Source organism: Tympanuchus pallidicinctus, unplaced genomic scaffold (genome assembly GCF_026119805.1).
Source record: "Tympanuchus pallidicinctus isolate F22 unplaced genomic scaffold, pur_lepc_1.0 scaffold3, whole genome shotgun sequence".
NCBI lineage: Eukaryota > Metazoa > Chordata > Aves > Galliformes > Phasianidae > Tympanuchus > Tympanuchus pallidicinctus.
In genome coordinates this window covers 47727966-47755911 of record NW_026294747.1, presented here as the reverse complement: position 1 = coordinate 47755911, position 27946 = coordinate 47727966, and the positions used below count along the sequence as shown (strand labels likewise).

Here is a 27946-nt window from a genome sequence, read left to right as displayed (position 1 = left end):
AGTTTTAGAAGGGAAAATGATTGCAAAATTAATTTAATACTTGTTTACCGAGCAAGCACCTTACTCACATACCCTCATGGGTACTTACAAAATGTGCTTCTGAAATGACAGTTTCTCAGTCTTGGTAAATGCTTAAATCTGGTGTAATTATAATTAACATCTCAGAGACATTTAAAGGTTAAGACAAGGCAGTCCTCAAATGTATGGGTGAAAAGTTATCAGTCAATGTTGATTATGCTTTCCTCAACTTGTTGATATTTTGTTTATCTCACTATAATTAAAAAAACGCAGTGAAAAGTCTATCCAACTTGTTTTGCTTTTTGAATTTATTTAACTTTTAAAAGGCTTCATTTACACTTCCTCTGTTGTTTAGTCATCACAAGGAGTCGATCACTGTTTTGATGTCCAGTGCCTTACAAACAGTGAAATAAAGTGCCTTATAACCCCATTCATCTGGTCTTAACAAGTAAACTCCAGATTGCTGCCAGAGCAAGGTAATAAGGGTCAGTCCTCCAAAGATTAACAGGTTGCAAACAAGACTGGGCGTTGAATTTCCTTATATAGCAGCTCAGAAATAGAGAGAGGTCAATATGACCTATTAGAGCAATGTTTCCACAGGTCTGACATAAAATACTTAATGTGACTCTACCATTACAGTTGCCAAGGAATACAAGTTGTGAATAGCTTTACACTGCTCTGCCAGTCACAAAGAGGCACGCTGAAAGCTACCTGGATATTCTTAAGCATTGTGAGAAAAAAAGAAAAAGAAAAAAAAAAACAGGAACTATCAATGACATGAAAGCAGAATGTGCCTTCTAAAGAAAGTTTTCTTTATTCAAGGCCAGCCAGCAAGTTTGTTTCTGAAAGAAATTGTCTCTGCAGAGAGCTATATGGTGTCTTCATTCTGCTGGCCTTCAGATAGATAATGTATCAGAAGAACTAGTTCTGTGATTAGCAGAGCAGCAAATACAGAAGCTGAAGATCAAGGCAATACAAAGTAATCAGAAAATAGAGCAGCCAAGTTCTGAAATGTACAAGGCAAACAACTTGTTGCATATGGAGTTAAGTACACAATATAAACACTATGTCACATCATTAAAGAAAAGTTGGTTCTTATTTACATGCCTAGGTTTCCAGTACTTGCACATTCAGTACCTTTGCCTGGTGGCTAATTCACCTTGATGTAAATTGCTGTGAGTTCTTGTTTTAAAGATTGTCAGATCATCAGTCAAACCCTGGGTAAATTGGGTTTGTCTTCTTTTTTTCCAGTAAGGGGTTGTAGCACACTACACAGTGCAAGCAGTTAGATTCTTGAAATAAATTGATAAGATCTGTAAGATAAAACTTACCTCTCATGTAGTATTTATCTGTTCAGGCCCCAGGAGAACCTAGTTTTTACAATGCTGAGTACCTAGAAGAGGCTCACTGTTCTTAACTCCTCTCACTGGCTTCCACAGCTGTGCCCACTAATTTTCCAATCCAGCTGTAATTCGTGGTTCTTGAAACAAGCTGTGTATAAGTTATGGCCACCACAAAGACGCTTTTAGTCATATGAATGCTTTAAGCTACTGGAGAAAGTTGGGATACTGTTGATTAGAGTTTATTTTCAAGCCTTGGGCTGACCACAGACAGTATCAACACTACCTAATAATAAATGGTTGTTTTGCTTGACATAGAGCTATGTATTTTGCTGTCTGTTCACAGGATGTAATGCTTGAGAAGGTCAGCTGAGAATAATTTGCTATAAAAGAATTTGATTTCAGAAAACACCCAGCCAGGGCTGGGATGAGTTAGTACCCTACCGGGGCAGGCCTCAGCCAGATGCATCCCTCATAGAGAGGTGAGAAGCCTCTTAGCGTTTGTCTTAAGAGAAATTCCAAATCTTGAGGACTTAATTAAATCTTCTGTTGTGAGCACTTTCAAACCAAAGGAGGTTTGGTGCTGATGCCCTAAAGGTCTAAGTGTGGGTCACAGGTTACTGAGGCCGTACGCACTTCGGGATAGAATCAGATTCCGTGCCGGATCTTTCAGTCCCCCCCATGCTCTGCACCTGTCTAGTATCTTAAAGCTGCTATTGGATCACGTGAGAGATTAACAGACAGAAACAAAAATTCTGGGAGCTGTTTGATAGCATGGCCATGATGCAGTTTAAAAAACAAGCTGAATGTTTAGGTTTCAGGAGGATAGTTCTGGAATTTCTTACTAGTTTCTCTCTGAAAGAAATCACCTTTATTCTTTCCTAGTAGCATCTGAAATTTCTTAACTTGCCCTTCTAGTACAAGATTAATTCTTCCCTGTCCAGGGTGCGTGCCAAGTCCTGTGTGCTACAAAATAACTGTATGTGTAGCCAAGTCTATGCTACGAACTTATAAAAGGGGACCAGAAGGAAGAAATCACATGGTTTATGGGAATTGATGCCTGTTTTCACTTTCAGTGAAGCCATTGAATGATTGTGTGAGTAGACTATGTCTGCCACTCCTTAAAAAAACAACCGGTAAAGAAAGAGATTCATATTTCAGCCTCTACTGAAGGGATGTAACTGTAGAGTACTTGGGCAGAATTACACCTGGGAGTGAGCAGCCTGCCTGCTCAAGCTGGAGACACACATATGGAGAGTGCTCAGTGGATACCTTGCAGCTCTACATATAAAAAGAATATGTTGTATAGTGTTATATTGCTCACAAACCCCTTGATTCCTGCCTCAGTAGTGAAGGTTTGGGGTTTTTTTTTTCTGTGCTAGTAGAGAACAAAATTAAACCTTTACCAAATTCTCAAATTAGACCAGCAGTTTTTTGGAGCATAAATATTGCACACATTTGAGTGGCCTAAGCAGTGGCTACAGTCAAAATACATTAACAAGGTAAAAGAGAGGTTGTACACAAGTACAAGCCTCCCTGATGAGTGTGTAATCATGTGAGAGCCGTTGGTCAACAGGTGCTGTGCTGAAGTGCCCCTGCTTCATGTGCTGCCCACCAGTGGAGAGCTCAGTGCATGTCTATGTTGGGCTACAAAACCAAACTGAACAAAACACGCTTCTTGCTAGAGCTGCATCAGCTATTTTTTGTTTGTGAAATGCTCTGTAAACCTCAGCACAGCTTCATATGTGACAAACACCACCATGTTCACAGGAAAGGCGCGGATGCAGTTCAAACCCAGGCCTTTGAACAGCACTTTGATCCCCTCCTTTCTGATGCTTTCTCTCGCGCAGTGGATGAGGCCTTTGTATTTGTGCTGTCCCGACTCATCCACCTGCATCCGCGACTTGAGGACGTCCATGGGGGTAGCCAGGCCCCAGGCCAGCACTCCAGCAGAGCCCCCAGAGAGCAGCACAACCAGGAGACCTGCAGAGAGAGAGCAGTGTGATCAGCCTTGCATGTGCCAACAGCTCAAACTGATTCTCCCCAGACATTTAATTCTTTTCAAATCTCATACTGCAGTTGGAGGGACAGGAGAGGGAAAAAGGAGCTGTGGGGCCATGCATGCTGTGCACAGGACTAGTTCTCACTAGGACCCTCCCTACATATCCTACCATGCTGCCATCCTGGTTGGACAGGCTGCAGATCCCCCCACTTGTTTTTATCCTCATGTTTTCCAGTGGTTACTTTGCTTGGCTCCTGCAGCTCTATGTTTCCAGTGGTCTCACACTGACAAGGCACTTGATTTCACAGCACACTCCTTTTTGCATCCTTCATACAGGCTGTGCAGGTCAGAACCACCTTAGCATCACACAAACCAGATGCAACATAGCCCAACAGCATTCACCCACTTCAGCCAGGTCAGACGCTCAGAGTTCAGCTCCTATTGATGCAGCAACCTGAGTACATCATTTCCCAAAATAAGCCCTTTTTGTATGTCAGATGCTTTCCAGTACCTACCTGGTTTGTTTTTCCCAGCTGGTGTGAGCCAGTCACAGAGAGAAGAGTATGTCAGGAAATATATTGCAGAAGAGGAGCAATCCCTCCACAGCAATGCAGAGCAGCCTTTGTAGAGACCCCCAAAGCCTTCCTCCTTGGCGATCACCTTCAGACAGTGCAGAGACCCTCGGTACTTGGGTTGGGAGGATGTGACTGAGGAATGGGGGTTCCTCTGGGTCTGCATCCGAACTTTAGCTACCTCACTGGGTGTCATAAGCACAACCTGAAAAATTAGAGGAAGAAGCTTAAATCTTCTCATCTGAACTGCATGTTGGATTCCCTCTCCTGCCTGACCCTTCAAATTACATTTCCCACTTTTCAGGCAGTATTATTTATTACTTGAAGCCAGCAAGCTGCATCTTCCTTCGCTCTGTCCATGCTAAATTGCCCCAGGAGATTAGCTGCTACACTGTGCAGGTTGCATGGAGAGGCAGAAGCCCACAGAGGATGTTAGCTAGCTGGGAAACCAGATAGGCACAGCAAGGAGATGTGCTCAGCTCTCTGATGTAGCAATACATCAGGGTTCTTTTGTACATCTGTATTTGAAACTAGGGCCATAACTATCAGAAAACAGCCTGCGCTAAGTAGAGTCACCACCTGCTAGGAAACACCCACCAACCTGCCATCTGGGCTGCCTGTAAGAGGATTGCCTCCAACCGCATGTGACTGTGTGTGTTTCTGACACAGGGCACTGGGGTTGGAGTGTCTGCAGATGCTCACAGACACCGCAAGCACCCATCTGCCTATGGGAAACAGCTCCTAAGTACCCCACACCACATCACTATCAGTCACGGGCATTGATTCCTCCAGGTGCCAACTGCTCCAGCCTTTGGGAGTTGCAGGAAAGGAGACGCTTTTCTGTCCTCTTTAAAACCTTTTATTCAGGAATGAAATACACACAGGCAGCCCTCAGAGTCCAGCTGGGTCTTTCAGCCCTTTGCCCCTGCCAAAACACCAGCCTACGCTTTGCACACCAGCTTACGTCTTTTTTTACATAAATCTACAATTAGAGCTACTTGGAAATTTTGCTTCCCAGGTTGTTTTTCTTCCTTTTTGTTTTGCTTTCTTTTGCCAAGGTCGCAGGGCAGGACCTCACAAGAAAATAAACCTTCCTTCCGCTGAGCGCTCAACAGAAAACATCAGTCTTTTCCCAGCCCCACATGCCCCAACAAGTCCTCCTGTTGTGCTTTCCACTTTGCTGCCTACCCGCACAGCACCAGCAGCACTTCCAGCCAGAGAAACATCCAGCCCCGATGGCTTGGCGTCGGCTGTGCCGTACCGCAGCTTGCAGATGTTACAAAGGAAGTTTCTGTATGTGCCGAATGAAACAGAGGAGATCAGCGACACTGTGAAGACTGATGCTGACACACCTTTGTAAAATCCCAAAACCTGATTGAAAACAGAGAAGACTTTTAAGAGGGAGTGATGTGAGAAAGTTCAAAAACACTGTCCACATATGGCTGAGCCTAAACTTACTGCCGTCCTACAGATCGTTGGCAAAGTTAAATCCCATTCTAATTATTCTCCCAAGCAATGCTTGTATTCAACTGCAACTTGTCCTCCACAGATTGACTGCAGCAGCACTGCTCCTCTGAAACACAAAGCCATCCACAACCCCTGCCAGTGGCTCTAATGAGAGGTACCTACTCTTTCTGTCCTGTATGTTTCTTGAATGCAGTGCCAAATGCCATTGTAATGCCCCTCGGTCTGAATCCTCACCTAAAAAGACAGGAGCAACTTAACAATGCAGACATCACACTTAAAAGCCATCAACAAATGCTGCAGCAACAAAGCAGCTAATCAGCCATAAGGAAGCATCTCCCAAAATGTTACCATTATCTTTAAGAGAAGTACACAAATAAAATGAAATACATTGATGTGACAAAGCTGGAAGCTTTCAATCACTGGATTAGTTTTCTAACGGTAGAAAAACACGACATGATCCATTTGTGTTCAGACTGTGGTCAAGAAGTAAAGTTCCAACAGCTACCTTCACTGTGTCCAGCGGATACCCCACTGCTGTGCTTAGGCCACCTGAAACAGAAAGGTTTTTGGAGACAGTTACCAACACACATCACAGCAGGCTGTTCTGCAGGAGGTCATGAGGGGAACTGCAGAAAAATGCAACTGCTGAACGTGTCTGCTCTTGGTAGCATATCACTCTCCAGCTCCAATGTCTGAGCCAACAATGACAGCAAAACTCATAGATTTGTCTGAACACATAGCATGCTAAGAGGAGGAATGTGAGCATTGACATAAGCAATTACACTATGGTTTGAGGCAGGGCTGGAAAAACATAGAGCCTTGGGACAAGGGAAGGTACATGCATGCACCAGCCCTGGGATTCAGTGCAGCCCTGCTGGAAAGGGCAAGATGGAATGCACAGAGATGTGCTGTCTCTGTTCCCACTCTCACCTCAGACAAGAGCATCCTCCTTGTGCACCAGACAATTTGTACACTGCAAAAACAGAGCAAGGATCAAAGGTCTGGAGGCTGGGGAGGAGAGAGCCTTGTGCGAGGGCCAACAGGGCAAGATGAAGGCACAGAGAGGGATTAGCTCTAAGCTGCGTGCCCAGCAGCATGCCTGCACGCAGCAGCATTTCCAGCATGCTGGGGGAATTTGTCAGCCCTACATCAGCACCCAGCTCATCTCAAGACCTTAAAATAGCCACTGGGATTGGAAATACATTAATCCTATCAGACAAAGTGACTGCCTTTATACAGAGAGTGAAAGTGTATCAACATGGACACAGCAATAAGGTGCTCAGCCCCCCTACTCTCTGCATCACTGCCACAGGAGAGAATAGGGAGGTGAGCAGCTAAATTCTTCTTCGTATAGCAATGCCACGTGACTGGAGATCAAGCCAGGTGCAGTGGAACTTCACCTCTAAGAGTCATTTGCACCAGTGCTGTTTGAGCCCATCAGGGCAGGCACAGGTGGTGTATAGCTGAAAATGGCCACTCATTGACTGCTGCTTAAAAAAAATACTAGTTGCTGTGGGCATTTCACATTTCACAGGATGCATTCATGTGCAATTGTACAGCTGCTTGGAAGCTCTGAGAAGCTTTGCTACATTTTGAGAAAAAGGAGCAGCTGCTGGTGGGAGTCTCCAGGAGGCACTCCTGAAGTCCACAGCTCAGATGAAAATAATTAACCATTCCCAGCTTGCAGAAAAATGAGGGTTGTTCTGCAAAAATCTGTCTGCACCAGAAAAACTACAATAAAGATTAAAAAGTGGGCAAAGAAGTGACTTTCCTTATTTCCAATCCAAAACAAGAGTAGGTTGGAAGGGAGAGGGGAAGCGTGCAGGCAACATGACCCAGCAGGAAGAGTGCACCAGGTCACCTGGGGCCACCTGTCCAGTTGGCAGCGGGCAGCAGCCACAGGTTGTCCCATGCCGATTTCCCATTGCATCTCATTCTGAAGGGCTCCTGCTGACCTTGGCTCCAGTACCAATCAAGTGCCTCCACCTGGGAGGGAGCACAAATGTAAATGATTCACCACGCTGGTGATGCGAGCTCTCAATACCCTTAAGCAACCACGAAGCACCTAATGAGCACAAGCGCTCTGGGCAGTCGGGGTTTCAGTGCTGAGGAGCTCAGCCAAGTCTGCCAAAGGGTGAAGAAGAAGTGCCACAGGATATTAATAGCTTGGGACAAAGATAGACTGACACACACGCACTGTCCGCATGGCAAAACTGATCAAGGCCAGATATGTACAGCATGCATACAGGGAAAGGGGTCCTATGGGGTTCCTGCTGGGTCACTCTGCACTGGCTGTGGAGAAATGAGATGATAAAACCAGAAGAATGCTCTTCACTGGGTTGCAGGGAGCCATTTGTCACACCTTTATTTGAGCGATTCTCAGGGACTATGCAGCAACTGCAGAACCCGTGACATGAACACACCCCAAAACTAGATCCTTCACCCTATCATAATCAAGCCACATTCACCAAGAAATTAAAATAAGGAGAGGTGCTGGCAGGAGGATCACAGCAGTGGCATTGGCACAGAGCAAATGGCAGCCCTTTGGAGCTCTCCTGCCTGCAACAGGCCCAGCTGTGACACTTAGGGAGCAAGAGGGAGCCTGGACTACATGTTGGATCTACAGAGAATGACTTCAAAAGGCCTTTACTCTGTAAAGAGCTGGGAACATAAGAGCTGCCCCACACTCCAGACAAGCTGAACTACTTCCTGTAATGTGAGCCTGCCCATGACCAGCAGAGCTGCTTTAGCTGTACGGCCAAGGAGACAGCACGTTCCCTCCATGTTCCCTAGACAGGTTATTTTGTCTACCCCTGGGCTGCATGTGACCAGTGTGTAACCTTGCAAATGGGACGCAGGAAGATTGGATGTGACCCAGGCCTCGCTTCTCTGCCATCATTGCAGGGCAGTGCCAGGTGACTCAGCTGCCCTTTCCCAAATCTCTGCTCCCAGGACAAGATCTAAGTCATCCACACATCATCAGTAGCCCTAGGTATCAATATGCACCATGTGCTGCTGCAGCAGCATGGCTAGGAAATACACACAGGATCATAGGAAAATCCATGCTAGAAGGAACCTAGTCCAACCTCCTGCTGAAAGCTCAATCAGCTTTATCAGTCAGGACAAACATCCTGATGAGCTGCTATTCAGTGGTTATTGAAAGTCCTGCACCTGTGTCAGAACAATCCCACGTATGAATGCAAGCAGCTCTGAGGACTTGGGGATGTCAGTTGATGAGAAACTTGATGCAAGCCAGCAGTGCACACTTGCAGCCCAGAAAGCCAACCATACCCTGGGCTGCATCAACAAAGCAGTGGCCAGCAGGGAGAGCAAGATGACTGTCCCCTTCCACTCTGCCCTTGCAAGTCTCCAGTGGGTGTACTGCATCCAGACCTGGGGCCCGTAGCACAAGAAAGATGTGGAGCTAATGGAGCAGGTCCAGAAGAGGACAAGAAGATGATCAGAGGGACGGAGTACATTTCTTGTGAAGAAAGGCTGAAGCAGTTGGGCTTATCTAGCTTGGAGAAGAGAAAGCTCTAATGAGACCACATCCCAGCCTTACTCTATTCTTAAGGGAAGCTTATAAACAGGAGGGATGTCAACTTTTTACACAGGTAGATAGTGACACGACAAGGAGAATGACTTTAAACTAAAAAAGGGGAGATTTAGATGTTCGGTGGAAATTTTTCACTCAGAGTGGTGAGTCACTGGCACAGCCTGCCCAGAGAAGTTGTGGACACCCCATCCCTGGAAGAGCTCAAGGCCTGTTTAGATGGGACCCTGGGTAACCTGATTTGCTGGGTGGCAACCACCCCACAGCAGGAGGCTGGAACTGGATGGGCTTTGAGGTCCCTTCCAACCCAATTCATCCTGTGGTTCTATTATGTTTGTCTCACCTCTTGAGTTGTTTGACACCCTTCATCAGTTTGCAGTCTCCTTGGGAGAACAAAAAACTGCTTCAGTTCTAACAAGGACAAGCCATGAGGCACACTGAGCGCTGAACAACATCCCATTCTCACAGGAAAGGCGTTCTAGCCCTGGAAGCTGTTCCCATATATGGGGACAGAAGTTGGCATGTGAACAATGCAGGAAGGCTACACGGAAACTGAGTTTTCAACTCTAAATTCCTTTGCAAAAGAAGTTTATCCCTAAGTGGCTGGTTCCTCTACAACTGTGCCAACAAAAGAAAAAGGTCCCAAAGGGAACACAGCCATCACTGACTCCCTGAGCTGAGTCCAGCCACTAGCAGCACCTATTAGAGGACATTTGATTCATCTTTCTGGGATGAATATTCCTCTATCGGCACCAGCACAAGACTCACAACACCACTGCATGCCCTGATCAGCAAGGAAAGAGGAGAAGGATGAGCTGGACTGCTGCTGGGATATAAACCTGGCCCTATCTGTGACAGTTCAGTGATGAGCAAATGAAGGCAGTAGAGTGAAACTGTCATGGCCCCTCCCAGGAAATGCACACTGGTGCCAGCATCACGCTGCCCTAATTCAGCAGATCCAACATAAAGGTCTGGGCTGCACTTTCCAGCCACCAACAGGACTACTCGGCCTATGACCACCCCAAGCCTGTTGATACTCAACACTGCCATATCAGACAGGCACATTTCAGGAGAGAAATGAGACCAGCGCCTGTGCTTTGCTGTTTAAAACAAAACTAGGTTTGAGGAGTACATGCTCTAAAAATGTCTCAAATTAAATCACGATTTTCTCCTTTCTCTCTTCCTTTTTTTTTTTTTTTTTTTTTTTTTTTTTTTGTTTTTAAGTATGGCTAACCTACTTTTTCATCTCCTGCACAGAAATAACCCCGCAGCTGTCAATACCTCTCACCCACGATCGTGCACATGCCATTCACACAGCCCCTCCTCACTGCCACAAAGCCATGAGCTGTGTCCTCAGCCCCCCCGCATCCTCAGCCGCCCGTGTCCTCAGTGCCCAGAGCCAGGACTCCATCAGCTGTGCCGGGATTTGCTGCCCAGGCAGTACTCACTGTTTTGTATCTCCAAAAGGCATATTGCATTTGATCTCTGGTTTTCTCCTACTGAAATAAAAACACAGGAGATCGCAGACCTCAAATTTCATCAGGGTGGTCTCTGCCCTGGTGATGTTATCTGCTTATTAAAGAAGACACTGTTACCGAGAAACACCAGTGGGCAAAATCCCATCTCTACCACCGCAACCTGCCTGCTAGCTTAGCAACAAGGAAACACAGCTACCTGATTCCAACAAAAAGCACGGCTTTATTTCTTTACCTCCAATGGCCCCCGCAATGAAATCCATCCGGACTGAGTCTGCTGCCTCAATGACCCCAACAAGCGTTAGGGAGGCGGTAGAAGGAAAGATGCCGGCTCCGCTTTACTAGAGCCCCGGGGAGAGCCAGCGTGATCTGCAATATGAATCACCTTCCTGTCTTCTCCTGCCTCAAGGGATTGTGAGCCTCGTGGATACTTGATGAATTTGTACACTGGAGGCAGTAACAGAGAGGCTGGATCTGTTCCAAGTACACGGTGAATAAGTAATCCCCTGTAGCCCTGCAACGCTGCGCCAGAGCCCTTCTGCCTGGAAAATCACAAGGGGTGGTGCTTGCGGGGTAAGGCTGCCTGCAAAAGGGCCATTTCCCGCAGCTCTCATTAACCCCAGCAGTCAGCCTTGCACTTGCTGTGCACCGCAGAGAAGCAGCACAGTGGCTGTGTTTGCAATGCGTGCCCCAGCCGTGCCTCCCCTCCCTCCGGAAAGGGCAGATTACCTTCGCACCAAGAAGTTCCTCCCCGAGGCATTTGCCTTAGCTTTCCTATGCACACAACAGATCATGAAGCCTTACCTACATCCCCTTAAATAATTACCTGCTCATCGTCTATGCACACATCCAGAAATAAATGCCAGAACATGGGAAGCTTCCTTTTCAGATCACAGGGCAGTTTTCTCATCCCCTGGAGGAGTTCTGCTGCTTCACATCTTGCTCAGCCTCCTGACCTATTTCCAGAGTCAGCTCATCAGCAAGGATCTATCACTGTTGCCCTCACCCTAATGCTTTGATCTGCAGGGAAGAGGGATTTTGCTATGGGACTGATCCAATACCTTTTGTTTTTTTTTAATTTCAGTAGAAGATGGTGATCTGAGGAGGGGAATAAAAGACTTGTCGGTGGAGGGGAACCAGCCATGACAATGCCACATTGCCCATTTCTATTTTTGCGCAAGAGCCCTGTGCTGGACGTTATGCTGTGCCCCCAGCTGAACCTGGAAGCCAAAGTCCCGATGCAGTGAAGGGCTTGCCAAACCATGATCTGAACTGTACTTCTCCTGATGAGATTTCCCCAGGTCAGAGCCAAGGCTCATTGGCAGCAAAGAGAAAATTTCTCAGCTGCTGCCCACTGGGTTGACTCTCAGAGGAACTGAGGACTTTTGCCCACAGTGCTAAGTCTCCTGCACATTTCACAAATGCATATTTTGGAAGTTTCAATGACGTATAACACAGCTTTCTGTGATCAGATTTTCTGGAAAGCAAAAATTAAAGGATTTCTATCAATTTGTGTTCCATGATTTCTCACTCATCCTTCCCCAAACACATTCCGTGTTGGAGAGAATGTTTTATTCTACAGCGTAATAACATGCAAGGACAGCAAAAACCTCAAAAACAGGAGTAAAATATTATCCAGTGAGAGGGCAATGTAACTAACTGCTGACACACACCAAGTTATCCAGCAGACCTCCCTTCTTCCACTTGGTGACCATACAAGAGTTGTTACGGTTCAGCAGCAGCCTGCACATGCCAAGTGGGGGAAATGGTTCTGTATCCAGTCCTCATACCAGAGAGTTATGTCCCTGAGTCCTCTACAGCTGTGGGCATGGTACCCAGCACCTCAGTGACACATGGGAACAAGGACATGGTCCCTAGAGACAGGCAGCCTTGTAGCAGAGACACGCTCAGGCTCACGAGGGACCTTGGGAACCTGCTGAGATGAGGGTGTTAGATTTGCTTTTCTGGGAGCTGCTCGTGGTGAAGAAACTCATGGTATTCCCACTGTGAAAGCATCGCCATGTGTCCCACTCATCACATATTCAGGGACTTTGATGGAGGGTGAGGACAGCACCTTCTGCAAGTGCAGCCCATGCAAGGCTGCATGCCAGAAAGCACAGACAAAGGTGTCATTAGAAGTGAAGGAAATCTCTGAGACATGAAACCTGTGTTATTGCTTTTGCTGTCACCCCCAGTTCACAAAGAGATCTTAGAGTTTCTCTTCCAGCATATTAATTGTGAGCCATTCCCACCACCCTTTCATGCAGGGAACACAACATCCAAGGATTGATGTAGTTCACTGCTAATCCAGCCTGCAGTGAGACACCATGGTCCACATCTGTGCAAAGAAGCACACAAGTCTCTGAGTCTCAACCCAAATGTTCTTCTCAAAGCATGCCCTAGGACATCTGACAGATGAAACATATGCTTAGAGACTCTACAAGGATAGGACTCTGCTAGAAATAGAAGCAATCTGTTTAAGAACGATTTGTTCAAAATGGAGAAATTTCAAAATGGATTTGGAAAAAGAAGAGCATGGAAGATGCTGCTAGATGAAGACTGGACTGAAAATATAAAGTAATCTGCAAGAAATTATGAAACCAATTATGAAACCAATCTGCAAGAAACATGAAACCAAATGATAAAAAAGAGAGGTATAGCTTAGTTTTGCAAAGCACGTGCTGGAAGAAATGCTCCATTTGCTTCACAGGAGGACTGTCTTCCCACTTCAGTAAGGGAAGTGACAGCAAAGTAACAGGGCCCTACAGATACAGAGCAAAATAGAGCCTGTAGGAGAGTAAACAATGTTAAGAAGCATCTCTTAAAGGAGATGCAAAAGGAAGAGGGTCCCTTTATCCTTCTCCTTCCACAGAATGCTCCCAAGATGCTCTCAGGACATTCACCATTGCTGCCCACCCTGCCAAGTGACAGAGCAGCCAGTGCTTTCATCTCTGCAACCATCTGCAGCCTCACCCAGCCAGACTGGCTGAGAAAACGTTCCTGCCTTACTGCATGTCATAACATGCTGCATTTTCCACTCCTCTTGCACTGTGTTATCAAAAATAACCCCTCTAATTTATTTCAGAAAATCCTTGACTGGGGAGGCTGTTCAAACAGCACTGTCCCACCATTGTCACCAGGCTGTTTGCAAATTACAGAAGGGAAAGAGTGACAGCAGCAACACTGAGCTGGCAAAGCCTGAGCTGTGACTTGCATATCAGCGGGTGAGAGAGGGGTGGGATCTTCTGGCTCCATCTGCATTACAGGTTTCTCAAATCAAGTTGTCTCACTGGACTTCATCTCAGGTACAAATGAAAGAACAGTAACCCTGGGGACTCAAACATTCACTGCAAGAATTTTACAGCTCAACGAACAAAACCCATAAGAAAACCCTTCTGGCAGCTACATTATTTCTCAGCAGGTATAAACGATCAGTGATTTCACCTGTGGAAAGCTGAAATAAGGCTGGAATGTTTCTCACCTGATCCCAAAGGAAGGGAAGATGATGACTGCAGTAGTTTAAGAAATGGTACAGATTTTTTGTATAGCTGTACTGCTCAATTCTCTATACCTGATCTCATCAACACAACAGGTTTGTCTTTTTCCAGTATGTGCACCCCCCCCCTACAGAGACCTCAGGTCTCTGCTCCACACCTGTAAAAAAAAAAAATCTATGAGATGCTTGGTTGTTTTCTTGTTGTTCTTGTTATTGGAACTACCCGATTTGATGTGATTTGACAACCTCAAAACTTCCTGGAAACGTAGAAGAAAACCCAGTTCAAGAGCTATAAACCATTATTATGAAGGAGTTTAGCTGCTGAAGTCACATGGGAAAGATTGTTATAAAGGTACTTAACTGCCAAAACTGGTGCCAATGTGTTCAGAAAAAAAGAATGTTTTCTAAATAACAGCATTATTATGAGCTTATGTTAAGAGGGGATATATAAAAAAAGAAAGTAAGAAGATTTTTATCTTGCAGGAGAAAAAGTGAAAAAACAATACATTCAGGCCAAGTCTCTGAATATCACATAAGCTCATAGCCCCGCTTATCCCTCTTTATTTTTCTTTTCTCTGGCTCCAGTTCAGGAGCTGTACGAGAGCCTATCTTGCAGAGTGCATGGGAAGTTTCCACAAAGGCACCTTAGTCATGCTGCTCAGCCTGTTCTTTTGGTTTCTAAGAACGCGGTGTCGTTTTGTGTGACTAATGCAATAATAACAAACATATTTCACATGGCAGCTGGGAGACTGGTAGGAAACTAACCTGAAGACAGTCCAAGATAGCTTTGTCCACACACCTTAGTGCTGTTGCCTTGCAATGCATCCTCTCTTCATTTTGGCTTTTTCTCTTCATGCACTACCGATTGGTGCACACCATACAGTGCATCTGCCCAGCCAGGTAACGTAGCATGTTGCTGCTGCTGCAGACCTGGTCTCCCAGTCATTGACTTTGCACGTGGATACAAAATGTGCCAGAGGATTTCAAGTACACAATGTTGAAAGTGTATTTGTATAGCTGCTGGCAGGGAAAAAACGTTTGCTCAGAGGAATGTTCCTGTAAGAACAAGCTGCTTAAAAACAAAGGCAGGAGATGGGCTGAAGAGATTGTCCTGCTAGCTCTACCATTTCTACCTCAGAAATCAAGGACAAATCTGTTTTACCAGCTTCCTTATCTGTGAAATGGGCACAACTGCCTGTTTTTACTTCATTGAAACAGCTTGAGGTTAGATTGTTTACAAAATCAGGTTGGAAAATGCTATAAAATGTCAACTCTTGAGTTTTATCTTCCTCTTTTGGGCTTAGTCTTTGCCTTTGCTCATTGTCACCAGTCACACCTGTATTTGCTGAGTGCCTGGCTAACATACATTGACGGGGAGAGATGGGTACAGCTGCTTGATGGACAGATGGCTCCTAGTTCAGCTAATTGGATGTGGTGCACACCCTCATATCAGTACACCTCAGTGCATCTCAATGCACCTCTGGCATCTTAAGTCCTGCTGCCAAACAGCTCAGCACACCGAGTCTGCTGCAGCCCCATGCTCCATATGACTGACTGCATGCAGGTACAAAGCATTCCTTCTCCAGGAGAGGCTCTGATCAGGTTCTCCCACCAGGCCCAGCTCTCCTCTTGGAGCAGAGGGGTCTCATGTTTTGGGATTATGACCAGGAGATTCTGGGGGATCATCAAGTCCCTGCCTATCAGAGGGTCTGCCAGCAGAGCAGCTGCTTCAGCAGGACATGACTCTTGTCCAAATGGACAGGACACAGCCAATGCTTTTAAATACCTGTCTTATCAAGGGATTTCATCAGGTTGGGAAGTTTCAACATTTGATATACAGTACCTTTGAAGCCTGTGGGACAATAACATCAGAGAATACCCTAAAAGCACTCAAGGTCATAAAGTTAATGGATAATAAAGACATTTAGTTCACACCAAATAATGCCATAGCAGCTCTCTCCACAGACAGCAGCTTCCTGAGTATTTGGAGTATCCATCACATCCCACCACTGGTACTGTTTACTGTTGCTGGGCAGCCACTCCGTGAAGCACTGGCTAACCTTCAAGACTGCTTGTACAAGCTCTGGAAAATGAGAGACTTTCTTTGCAAGCAGTTTGCTAGTGCAGATGCAACATTCACGTGTCTCTAAGTATCCATGATAGTCTAAATGCCACCAGCTTCACAGCATGAGCAGGACACAGAGAGATGTTGTCCAGGGATCTCTGAAGTGTGATCAATGGAGATACAGCCACTTATTGATGCTAAAATCACAAGCACAAAGATTTTGGAGCATCTGAGTCAACAATCTGCGCTCTATCACACCCTACTGACACCAAAACTTGTATATAAGTTTATCATAACTTTGCATTTCTGTGCCTTTCCTAGCTGCACTGATGCTTCTTTGTTCTCCTCCTGATTCTCTTCCTGCTTCTCCCCTCCCACTTCCCATTTCCAGGTGTCTTGGTGCTCACCTTCTATCAGGTCTCCTCTGGGTGCCATCAGGGACAGAACAAAGCTGGCAGCAATGCTTCTTGAGTGAGAACCAGGAGGAACATCCTTTCCACCCTTGGCCTCCAACATTAGCAGTAAAGCCTCTTCCACCTGTACAGCCACAAGACAGATCTAACAGACAACGGGACAAAGGGAACAGGGCTTTCTAAGGACACATTTTTTTTGTCTCAAACATGGCAGTGCTGCTGCTGCTGTGTGAGCTGGTAGGCCCTCTCTTTGGTGGCTCACATCTCATTGTCCAACGGAGATGCCAAACTCCTCTCATACAAGAAATCCTTCCTCACTCAGCCCTCTGGGAACTGTGTTTGGGTCTGCTTCAGCAGAATGAAAAGAAAGGCAGCCACAGCTGTGCCAGATCTCTGGAGTCTGAAGGGTGCCAGAGCTCACAGCTGATTTCTGAGTCTCATTAAGAGCTAGAGGCATCACACATCACCATGGAGGATGCATGACCTGTCACAGTTTTATGCTATCTAGAAGAACAGTAGGAATCAAGAATCATTAAATCTGGGTTTCCTTGAGTACCAGGTTAGCTCTCTCCTCTGAAACTGTCTCTTTGCTGCACTTATAAGGCCCAGAATCAATAGACAAAACATCTGGCCTAATAGCACCAAATTGTGAGAACTCTATGACTTCCTTCCCTTTATCACAAAGCTCCTACGGAAGTCACACACAAGTATAAGCACCCCTATTGACTCACCACCATTGTCCTTCCCACACAGAAGCTCAATACACTCCTGTTTATTGATATAGCTTCGCCTCATAGGTATAACTCAGATGGAAAACATCCAAGAAAGAAAAAATCAACAAATGGGAAAATGTCATTCGTGTCTGAACCAAACCTTGAGGTGTCAGAATTCCTACCAATGAGCTCTTGATGTTCTCTGTTCTCTGTTCCATAAAGTGCTCAGTACACCCCCTGCCCTGCAATTTGAATTCAGTGGCTGCAAATGGAGCTCACTATGAATAGCTTGAGCATGCAGGGACAAGACAGCCCTCTGCAGCCTGGGAGGGGCTGCACAAAGGCCAACGAGGAAACCAGAATCCCAGGGATCCTGAAAAACTGGAAAAACAGTCCAAAAAAAAAAAAAAAAAAAAAGCAATGTAGCATGGACAGCTAGGAATAACTACATAGATAGGAACTGTGAAAATACGAAACTATTCTGAAGGGAAGGGAAGGGAAGGGAAGGGAAGGGAAGGGAAGGGAAGGGAAGGGAAGGGAAGGGAAGGGAAGGGAAGGGAAGGGAAGGGAAGGGAAGGGAAGGGAAGGGAAGGGAAGGGAAGGGAAGGGAAGGGAAGGGAAGGGAAGGGAAGGGAAGGGAAGGGAAGGGAAGGGAAGGGAAGCTCTCATACTCAGATATATGAATATGACATATTCAGTGTTGTCTGCAAATGCCTAAGTTAATCGCCCATCAGTCACTGAGCAAAGCCTTAGGGAACAGCTCAAGAAACAACAAGCCAACAGAAGATCAGGAATCAATAACCAGTACAATTCAGAGAAGAAAAGATAAAAGATTTAAAACAGTCTCCAGATAGCTTAGAAAATGTCTGCAAAGAGAGGGGAATGAATGACTTTCCCTGCCAACTGTGGGTGAACACTGCAATTACAAAGCACTTCTGGTGGAGAGGGTGATTTCGGCCAAGCAGATTGCCTGGGAGATGAGGGGATTCGCAGAACAGAGGAAAACCACTTTGGTAAAGCCAAGCTTCGCCTTTTCATTAACTGTAACGACGACACAAGAGCAGCTAAATCTAGGGCAGGCTCTCCGGGCTTGGTATGTTCAAATCCACTTGCCTTTGCTCGGTTGGGGTTTTTTTTGTTTGATTGAGCTTCAAGAAGATGGGAATGATTTGCAGGCAACCGATCGGGGGTTGGGGGGGTGGAAGCAGAAGGGCTGAGCGCGGTTCCTGCCTCTTTTCGCCCCATCCCCGTCCCTCCCTCCTTCCTCAGCCAGTGCCTGCAGACGGCAGGGGGGAGTTGTCCCGCTGCCCGCCCCTCGGGGGCGCGGCCCGGAGCCGGGCCGAGGGCGGCCGGTAGAAAGAGAAGGCGGGGGGAGTAGCGGCAGTGCGCGGCGAGCAGCGCAGAGGGCCGGGCTCCGCCGGTGGGAGCGGAGGGCGCCGAGTATGGCTTTGGATTTCCTCGCGGGATGCGTCGGCGGTGAGTTGGGGGGTGCTGAATTAAAAACAAAAAAAAATAAAAATAACAAAAAAAATTATTTTTGAAGGATGGAGGAAAGAAGCTTAGAAGGAGGGAAATATATACGTATATTTTCAGCTAAAGCCCCTCTCCAAGCAGAAGGAGGAAGGGAAAGGAGCGCAGGGGGCTTCCTGCAGCCCCTGATCCGCAACGCAGAGCTTTAACGTTAAGGGGAGGAGGGGAATGATGCGTTGCTTGCTGCTTGTCTTCCTCTTCCCTGTGTATCAGCTTATGGCCTCCGCTTGTTTCCCTCTGCTATTTTTAGCAGAAAACGTGCGTTCTGGTGGAAGCTTTTTCTCGCACCGTTTTGACTCTGCATTTGCAAAGAGATTTTTTTTTCCCCGCTTCTCATCCCTGCCTAGCCAGAGGGACTCTGGGTCGTGGCCTTTACATTTTGGTGAGGTGGCAAATCGCTGGCCTTCATGGTGTCCTTGGGCACCGTGAGCAGCCCCATCCCTCTGGACGGCGCGTTCCTCCACATCTTCCTGGGGAGCAGCAGAGGATGCTTCCTGCAAACATGAGGTGTCTCCTGTGCTACTCCTGGGGCCAGAGGCCATCGGTGGGTGAATGATTTGGGACTGCAGAGGTATGGAGCTGGAGGAGCTCTTGCATTAGGCAGTATTCGTGTTTTTCAGTGCAGCCTATAACTGCCAGGCCTGCATGTGACACAGAAAGCCGTCTGATGCTGGCATAAGGTAAAAGTGCTCCTTCTGCTGGTGATGCCGTTCTGCCTGGAAAAGCTGTGGGCAGAGCGCAGGGAAGCCCCTCTCCTTTGGGCTGCCCCAGGCTCTCTGCACTTTATGAGAGTGAGACTTGCTGACAGAACTTCCCACAGAGGTATGCTGAGCTCTCTGCCTACGGCCATGCCTCAGGGTAAAGGGATCACTGAGCATTCATGCAATATGGTGCTGCTGTAGACCCCAAACCACAGCAATGCCAGAGGCATAGAGGTACTCTGTGCTGCTTGCAGACCAAACCGGGGATCTTCTGCCATGCTGTGTGTCTCAGGAAGGTGGCTGAAGCTCATAACACCATCTGCTTCATTCCAGGTGCTGCCGGAGTGCTGGTGGGACATCCCTTCGACACTGTTAAGGTGGGTTGATTACGAAACACTTCTGTCTCTAAGTAGAAAACCTGATTAGTACTTTTTTTCTAAGGAGATGGGGAGATTCACAAACACCCCCAGATGCTGTAGGAGCCTCAGTGTGTGACTGAAAGTTTGGAGCAAGCCTCGTTAGCTGCTCCTTATGGACTGGCAGCCTCCAGCCCTGCAGAAGTGAACATTCTTTGTGTGAATGATTCAGCCCTGTAACATGAACAAGTGTTGGCCCAGTCCCAATTCTATCAGCGCAGTGATATCACTGCATTTGAAAATAGGATCTTACACTTAATTTTGTTCAGTGCTTGCTCTTCTGTAGCTGTTCACTACTAACTGCTAGAAGAGTTTCTACTCTGTGGTAACTCCAGCTCTTTTGTCCTTACTCTGAAAGCTTTGCATTGTTTTTGCCCCAAGATCTGCTACTTACTCCTCGGGCATTAGTTTATTGCATAAACCCAGGGATGTAAGTGGACAAAAATCCATAGCACGCAGCTTGTTGGGGGCCTTTTTCCTCCCTTTAGGTATAATACATGAATATTTTGTATAAATTTCCAAGTTAAAATATATTTCATGACTGTTAGCTTTATGCTTTATGCATACTAAGAGTACCTAAGGCCTTCTCAAATACAAGATTTTTGAAGGATGTTAATTTCCCCGGAGGCCCTTTAGCCAGGACTCCAGGGGTCCCAGCCTGTTTTTCAGCCCCGGATGATGACCTGACTCACATTCTGGCAGACTTACCTATAATCTCATGCTGGAAGAATAGTATAGGAGACAGGTATTTACCAATGTGTTATACCCATATCACTTAACTGCAGCATGCCAGCTGTGATAGCTATATTTGGAGTACCTCTACATTACTGAATTTAGATATGCAAGGGCTGATAGTATTACAGGGGTCATCACCATATTATGTATTCTAGCCACGTGACTGACTCAATACTGAACGGATTTTCATAGCCAGTGGATTTTAGTCCTTACCAGCAAAGTGCAAGCTGCTCAAATAGTTAAACAATATTTGTATGTTTCTGACAGTATGGTAAACTTGACTGTTACATAACAGGGTTGAATTTGACTAAATATTTTCAGGAATGGTAGCATCCAGAGTTGAATACTTTTTTAATGGTGGTACAGGGACAGCTGTCTCCTCTCTCCCTGTCCTGCGAACTTTTATGTGCTTAACTCAAAGTGAGAGTCATGGCACTGAAACCAGCTAAACCACTAAAATTCGGTGCTCATGCTGATGTTGGAGGACGGTGGGGGAGAAGATGTTTTTAATGTGAAACAGCTCGTAGTGCATGAAACTAAACGCTTAAGTGCCTGCAAAACTGGGGCTCTCATGCTAGTTCTGGCGGATGGATTAATGTAATAAAGATGTATTGGCTTTAGATGAAGCATCTTGCTGTACAGTAGAGTGGAACAGTTTTGTTTCCAGATGATTTAAAGCATTTTACAAAATCCAGTGTGGAATGTGGCTTTCATACCACCAGAAGGGATAATGTTTATCTGCCCTTTCTTGGAGGGCAATACTAATGTTTGTGTTATTAGCTGGCACAGTCACCACTGTACGTGAGGAAAACTAACACCATAACCACTCTTTAAAAAAGAAGAAAGCATACTGTGTTGTGTGTATATATATATGTATGTTAAGAATAACTTTTTGCATTTCTGCAGTTGTCTATAACTGGACGGTGGGAAAGTTGCTTAGATAAGCCAGAATTTCATTTCCACCTTGCCTTTTAAGCTTTTTTTTTTTTTTTTGCCAGTGCTCATGCTTCACAAGGGGGAGGGGGTTGGTGGGACACACAGGGAGAACCATGCCTGGGAAGCCAGGCTGAGAAACCCCCTCCAAGCTGATCCCAAAGCTGGCACACTCCTTAGCCCTGGTTTGTTGATGTAATGTGTAAAATTGCTTTTTTTGCTTTTAACTGCCTTTACTTTCTGAGCTAGGGGCTGTCTTCATTAACAGCAAAAGTGTTACTTTGTTGTAGATGAGAGATAAGCCTCATCACGGGAGAGTTACCTAGTAAGTATAGCCCAGGTGAACGCTTCTGTTTCTCTCAGTCTTAATTTATTCCAAAATGTAATAGTTCAAATACAGATCTGAAAGACTTATGAAGCTTTTATCCATTTTAAACTGATATGTCCCTCTTCTACAACTGTGAAATGGAGGGAGCAGGGTTTAAATATCCTTTTAGTTATTCGTGAATGTAAAGCCTTACTCTGAACCTTTCTGGTATGCATTTCTCAACTGTGTACACTTCCACATGCAGTGGCTGTAAGACAGAACCTCAGGTCTTACCCACAACATATCCTTGGAGGGCACTAATTGCTCAAATGTCTCTAAATCACTTATTTCACTGTTAACTGTTTGGAGTGTTAGAAGGCTTTTTGTTGGTTTGTTTTCCTTTTCTGTAAGTCTTTAACAATGTAAACTTGTACTTTGTCACTGTGACAGCTGCCTTATTAATAGCAGCTTCAAATAGGAAAGAAGCAAAATGAAAGGATGTGATGATTGCTGGTCAGTGACTAAATAAAGAGCTGAACTCTGTAAATGATTCATCCTCCCCATAGATGTACACACTAAATTAGAACTTGTTGATTATTATACTAATACCCATGAAATAAAGCTTTGTATACATTATAGCCTCACCTAGCAGTTTGCTGCTGCAGGTGCTGCCATCTAATCTCAAAGCTAAGAGCTGCTTTTCTTTCTTAGGTGTGATGTGTCAGTACTTCCAGCTTTCTGAATATTTAGTCCTACAACGTTAGTCAGTGTTTCATAAATCATGTAGTTAAAAGTAGTAGAAGCTCTACACTGCTAGGAAATTAAACCTATATACACAGTATTGATTATTCTAACTTGCTAAAGGTGCTCATATGGAAAAGGAAAAAGGCTGCTAAGCTGTAATTCTCCCAAACCCCTTATGTTTGGAAGCCCTCTAATCTCACAGCTGAGGTTTGAAATAATAGCAATAAAACGATAAATGGAGTCAGACCAATGTTTTGTGCTGTTCTGACGGCTCATTGACATGTATGGCTTTACTTATGGGACTGCTTCTTGAGTAGCTTTAACAAACTCAGCTACTTCAATCCCCAACCTGACTGAATAACAAAGGATTTATTTGCTTTGAATCCTGCTCTAAGCCCACTCTGAACTTTAAGACATTGTAAAACCATGTTCCCTCTTTGAAGACTTGAGGTTATTTCAGTCTCCAAGCATGGCTTAGCATACACTACAGTGCATATTAAAAAGACACTAAAAACTACAGCTTTGATTTACAAAGCATGAAATGACATGTTGTGATGTCAAAAACACTCAAGCTATTCTTTTCTTCCCTTGGAGGAAACTAACCTTAATATGGGCTTTTAAGAAACCATATCCCCAGACTGGTTCTAGACCCATGTAATCTAAGGGGCCTTTCATTCTGGCAGTAGTGGAGTTACTTTAAGCAAAGAGGATATAAAGACTAAAGTCAGGAATTTCTCACACCTAATAATCCTTTCTTTTGTTCCAAATAAGTCTTGTGTTTTTTTTTTTTTCTCTGCGGGCTGCCACAGCAGTAAATGGGTAAATGGTTGATAAGCATCTCCTCCAAGGAATATTGCAGCCCTCCATGCTGAGATCAAAGGCAGACGTCTAACTTGACCACTCCAGTGAAACCAATTACTGAGCTACTGCAGTGCAGGGTTTTGCATGAGCTATATAGCTCCAAGGCTTTCTGTTTCAGTGTGCTGAAAGCAAATTGGCAGGAAAACCTGAACCAGACTTTGCCATCAAAGGTTAGAAACCACCTCAAGAATAAATGTGTCACCACTCACAGTAACATCACCTGTTGTGTGGAACATACTACATCTGTTTTGAAAAAATTAATCACTAACATTAAAGGTGTGATACAGCCACACCCTCACGAGTGGTTTGCTTTCAGCAGACTAAGAATTAATAAGCTAAGTGACTTTTTATTCCTTTCCTTATCTGAACATAAGCTATCTTAAGTTTCTTCCCCTCGAAACTCTGAAAAAATCCCATCTCAGTGAAGGGCCTCAAGCCTGGTAGCCAGAAACACTACATGTGTTATCAAAAGCTCCCAACCTTTTATTATCTTCTCTATTTCATGCTTGACTTGTAACTAATTTTTTTATAAAATGCTTTTGGGTTTGTACAGATATTGCTTAGTGTGTACAGAAGTATTCTTGGCAGCGAAAGGAAGCCCATGTTGTATAGTCAGGAAAGCTTCTATCTGAAGTTCTAGGTAACAGCATACCCCGTTGTACTCCCACACACTCTTTTTCTAATTTTCAAAATAAGTTGGTCATCTTCCTCCCTTCATTTTTTTTTCACTCTCCAAAATAATTCTAAACACTCAAGAGAATGTTTTTAAATGATTTTGCCACATATGGCATTCTAATGTCCAGTCTGTGCTCATGCATATATATTTGGTAGCAATTCTTGATGTATGTAGAAGACACTAACTTACCAGTTATGCTGCTCTAGACACACAAAACAGTATCTCATACCACTTTTTATAGGTTCGTCTACAAGTTCAAAATGTAGAGAAACCTCTCTACCGTGGGACCTTCCATTGCTTTCAGTCCATCATAAAGCAAGAATCTGTAAGTACAAAGTTAATGCTTTCCCTGTTCTGGATCTTCATGTATTTTTTTATGAGAAGGGTGGGAAAGATGGTTTAAAAAAAAAAAAAAAAAGCCTACAAATATCATAATCAATCAATCATACTCTGAGTCTCACATGGCCACAAACACTGTATCAAGTTTAAAATGATCTTCTGTCCACAGTTAGGAAGTTAGAGCATGAGTGAGAACCAGAAAGGACATGTTCTACACAGCTTCAGGAGGTTATCTGCACTAGTGCTAAAAACACTTTTTTTTTTCCTTCCTTCTTCCATCAGGCTTTTGGACTCTATAAAGGCATTGGGTCACCAATGATGGGACTTACTTTCATTAATGCAGTCGTGTTCGGTGTGCAGGGAAACACACTGCGTGCCCTTGGCAAAGACACTCCTCTGAACCAGTTCCTCGCAGGCTCGGCAGCTGGGGCCATCCAGTGCATCATCTGCTGCCCCATGGAGCTGGCAAAGACAAGGATGCAGCTTCAGGGAACTGGTGAATACAAACAAAAAACAAAGAACTACAAAAATTCTCTGGATTGTTTGATTAAAATCTACCGAAAGGAAGGACTGAGAGGCATCAACAGGGGCATGGTCTCTACAGTCATAAGAGAGACTCCGAGCTTTGGCTTTTACTTCCTGACCTATGACTGCATGACCAGATACTTGGGCTGTGAAGCTGAAGACAGTTACGTTATTCCTAAACTGCTGTTTTCTGGGGGGATGTCAGGGATCGTGTCTTGGCTCTCCACCTACCCCGTGGATGTGATCAAGTCCCGGCTGCAGGCAGATGGTGTTGGAGGTGTAACACAGTACAAGGGCATCCTGGACTGCGTCAGGAAGAGCTACCATGAGGAAGGCTGGAGGGTGTTTACAAGAGGCCTCACTTCTACACTTCTCCGAGCTTTTCCTGTCAATGCAGCTACTTTTGCTACTGTCACTGTGTTCCTAATGTACATGAGGTCAGAAAATGACCTTCGTGAATGTGACCCAGGCCCAGTAATCCAGCAGCCTTCTAGTCTGTGAGCAGTGTGTGCTTATAACCTCGATCTGAAACCCAGCTGTCTTCTTAGTGTAAACAGCTGATCCGCACAAGTAGTGTAAATGTATGCTACCTGTATAAAGAACTCCTAGATGCATCAAGTTAGGATTTCATCTCATGACTTGTATAAATAGCACATGACTTTATAAAGGACTTCATAACCAATAGTATCCAAGTAAGATGGGGACCTGCCTTTAGAAAGTACTGTACCACTAGAGCTCCAGAAGAAGATCTGGAGAATGTCAGAGTACCAGAAATCAGGTTTTAACCTGTGTCCTGAATGACCGAGTTGAATTAATGCAGAAGTGTGTTCAGAAAAGAAATGCTTTTTGTATGTAGCAGGAGCACATACAGTCCTCCAAGTAAGGAGAGGGGACAGGAACTTAAATGCTAGATGCATTTTGCAGGTAACCCTGAACTGTTTAAGACACGGATTAATGTTAAGCTAGCTTCATGTTTTACTTTTTCTCTGCTTGTAAGTGTCACTGGTTTTAGTAGCATCATTATTCACACACTGGTTTGCTAAAAGAAATGATTTGTTTCCAACCTACTCCCTTACCTTTCAGATTAAATATCTCAAGCACAAAGTTAGCATCTGCACTTGTATTTACTTCTTCCGTTAAATTTCAAGGCTAGTAAGGAGTAAGGGAAAGTCAAAGCTAGCAAGACTGATGTTTGCCTTCACCTCTACTTCTTGTTTGGTGGTGCACAGAGTGTGTAGAGTGGTTTCACACCATGTAAGCTTTGTTCTTTGAGTTAATGCAACTTTGTGCCACTTCTCCCAAGGTGCAACGTAGCAGCCAGTGACGTACAGAAGTCCTACCTGTGTTATTGCACAAAATGTTAATGGGTGTAGTGTAAGCTTAGCAGCTTGAATTACCATGGAAATATGCACATCTTTAGATCTGGAAGTTTTATACCTTCCCAGAAAATAAAGGGTGTAAGTGTAATGGTTCACGTTGAATGCACTTGCATTGTGAATTTAAACAATACTGATTTCTATGTATTTAGTTACAGTGCTACTGAAAAGACTAAAAAGGGTTGTGGAGAATTTCCTTATTACATGAATCTGCTGTGTTTTATTTTTATTTTTTTTAGCAGTCTGTTCAAGATGAATTGCTTTAGTCAAAGCTTTAAAATGCAATTCAACATCTGGAGTAAGAACCACACATTTTGGGCACAAATGGCCAGGAGAAATAAAGGAGTGCATGCTTGCTGGGGAATGCTCTAAAACATATCAAGCTACTTCAGTAAATTTGTTACATTTTCTCTTGGGACAAGTGCAATATGTGTTTAATTTATATGGATTTTTATAAAGAAACCTTGTTTCATAGCATTTTGCACTGTAACAACATATGCTGGAGAAACCTGTAAAACTGATATGTGTTTTTATACCTTGAAGGTATGTTGGATGTTTTAGTGCCTACTTGCACTGAGATTCAAATTGAATGTTAAATCTGTCTACTAAGCTGCACATGCACAACTCACAGCAAAGACCATTTACACCTTTGTACAGTACCTGTAAGTATTGTATATAAAACTAAGGGAATAAATTTTTTTAAAGATATTGATATCCACTCTTCAACCTTTCTTATGTTTTGCTCAAATACTTCCTTGTTTTAAATCTAGCTTGCAAAAGGGTGGGCTTTCTGGCTTTTGCCTTAAGAAGCATGTTCTCCATCTGCCTTCAGTTCACCACCAGGAAGGAAAGCACCTTGCTCCAGCTTGAAGTACATCAGCTGGTTGAAGCAAGAAGGGAAGCTGCCTGACCTTGCTTATTCATAATAACCTCTTCAGCAAGTAGCTCACTTAAAGATACTTAGCTACCAGTCCTGTAATGGAGTAGGGGGAGTATTTGGACCCTTCAACCTCCACATTCATTCAGTCTAAATAGAATTCTCTCAGTGAGAACAGCTTTAAACTGGGGCACAGAAATAAAAGACATGGAATAAGCAAACAGTGTCCTTAGAATTACCAAGGTTGGAAAAGACTGGAGGTCATCCAGTCCAACTGTCCACCTATCACCAGTATTTCCCCACTAAACCATGTCCCTTAGTACAATATCTAAACATATCTTGAGCACTTCATTTTTCCTAATACCCAACCTGACAGACTGCCTGTAGAAGAAGGCTGCTTTCAACCTTCCTGATGTCAGGTGCTTGAAATCCTTGCCACTTCAAGCATTTAAATAAGCTACAAATTGCCTCAGTCTTTCTAAACATGGTTCAGTTCCTTTTTAGTAGACTTTTGCTGTCAGCCCATTTGGCCAAGTGAGAACAGTATTCTGCTCATTCCAACAAGCATTATGGACACTGGATGGGAGAAGCTCTCAACAGAAGGGAAGAGAGGTAAAACTCATTGGGAGCAAAACTCACCTACCATCAAGTCCCTGTGCTCTACTCTCTTTGATGACCCACCCTGTTACTGGGTGGCTCATACCAGTGCTATAAATTACAGCCACTAACATGTTTAAATAGACAAGAGGCGGAAAAAACCACAGGCTTACACAACGTCAGCAATGAAAACAAAGCTTTGACCCAATGTCCCG

The 27946-nt window shown here is 44.7% G+C and overlaps 2 protein-coding genes across 11 annotated transcripts; one reads left to right on the top strand and one right to left on the bottom strand.

Moving 5' to 3' along the window:
• Nucleotides 1-308: 308 nt before the first annotated feature.
• On the bottom strand, nt 309-14079 carry SLC25A47 (solute carrier family 25 member 47). 10 transcript variants are annotated; one of them, XM_052692859.1, is made up of 8 exons: nt 11254-11679; nt 10663-10969; nt 7261-7385; nt 5905-5948; nt 5562-5633; nt 5121-5303; nt 3876-4137; nt 309-3341 (listed from the first exon to the last, which is right to left on the bottom strand). In XM_052692859.1, the coding sequence occupies exons 3-8, from the start codon at nt 7322-7324 to the stop codon at nt 3055-3057; spliced, it is 912 nt and encodes a 303-aa protein (XP_052548819.1). In that variant the 5' UTR covers nt 7325-7385; nt 10663-10969; nt 11254-11679; the 3' UTR covers nt 309-3054. The 10 variants fall into 10 exon arrangements, with proteins under 10 accessions (XP_052548819.1, XP_052548820.1, XP_052548818.1 ...); XM_052692860.1 differs by lacking the exons at nt 10663-10969; nt 11254-11679 and adding an exon at nt 13909-14079; XM_052692858.1 differs by lacking the exon at nt 11254-11679 and having other exon boundaries at nt 10663-11096.
• Nucleotides 14080-18449: 4370 nt separating this feature from the next.
• SLC25A29 (solute carrier family 25 member 29) lies at nt 18450-26969 on the top strand. Its single transcript, XM_052694545.1, has 4 exons — nt 18450-18590; nt 19679-19722; nt 24259-24342; nt 24639-26969. The coding sequence occupies exons 1-4, from the start codon at nt 18557-18559 to the stop codon at nt 25380-25382; spliced, it is 906 nt and encodes a 301-aa protein (XP_052550505.1). The 5' UTR covers nt 18450-18556; the 3' UTR covers nt 25383-26969.
• Nucleotides 26970-27946: the final 977 nt, after the last annotated feature.

Bases quoted from the DNA above. Each gene is read 5' to 3' on its own strand.
- SLC25A47 (XM_052692860.1), bottom strand. From the start codon at position 7,324: ATGGGAAATCGGCATGGGACAACCTGTGGCTGCTGCCCGCTGCCAACT. The intron at 5,304-5,561 runs GTAGGTACCTCT...GTTTTCAATCAG, and splicing joins AAACATACAGGACAGAAAGA to GTTTTGGGATTTTACAAAGG. The intron at 3,342-3,875 runs GTAGGTACTGGA...CTCTCTCTGCAG, and splicing joins AGCTGGGAAAAACAAACCAG to GTCTCCTGGTTGTGCTGCTC.
- SLC25A29 (XM_052694545.1), top strand. From the start codon at position 18,557: ATGGCTTTGGATTTCCTCGCGGGATGCGTCGGCG. The intron at 19,723-24,258 runs GTGGGTTGATTA...CACTTTTTATAG, and splicing joins ATCCCTTCGACACTGTTAAG to GTTCGTCTACAAGTTCAAAA. The intron at 24,343-24,638 runs GTAAGTACAAAG...TTCTTCCATCAG, and splicing joins CCATCATAAAGCAAGAATCT to GCTTTTGGACTCTATAAAGG.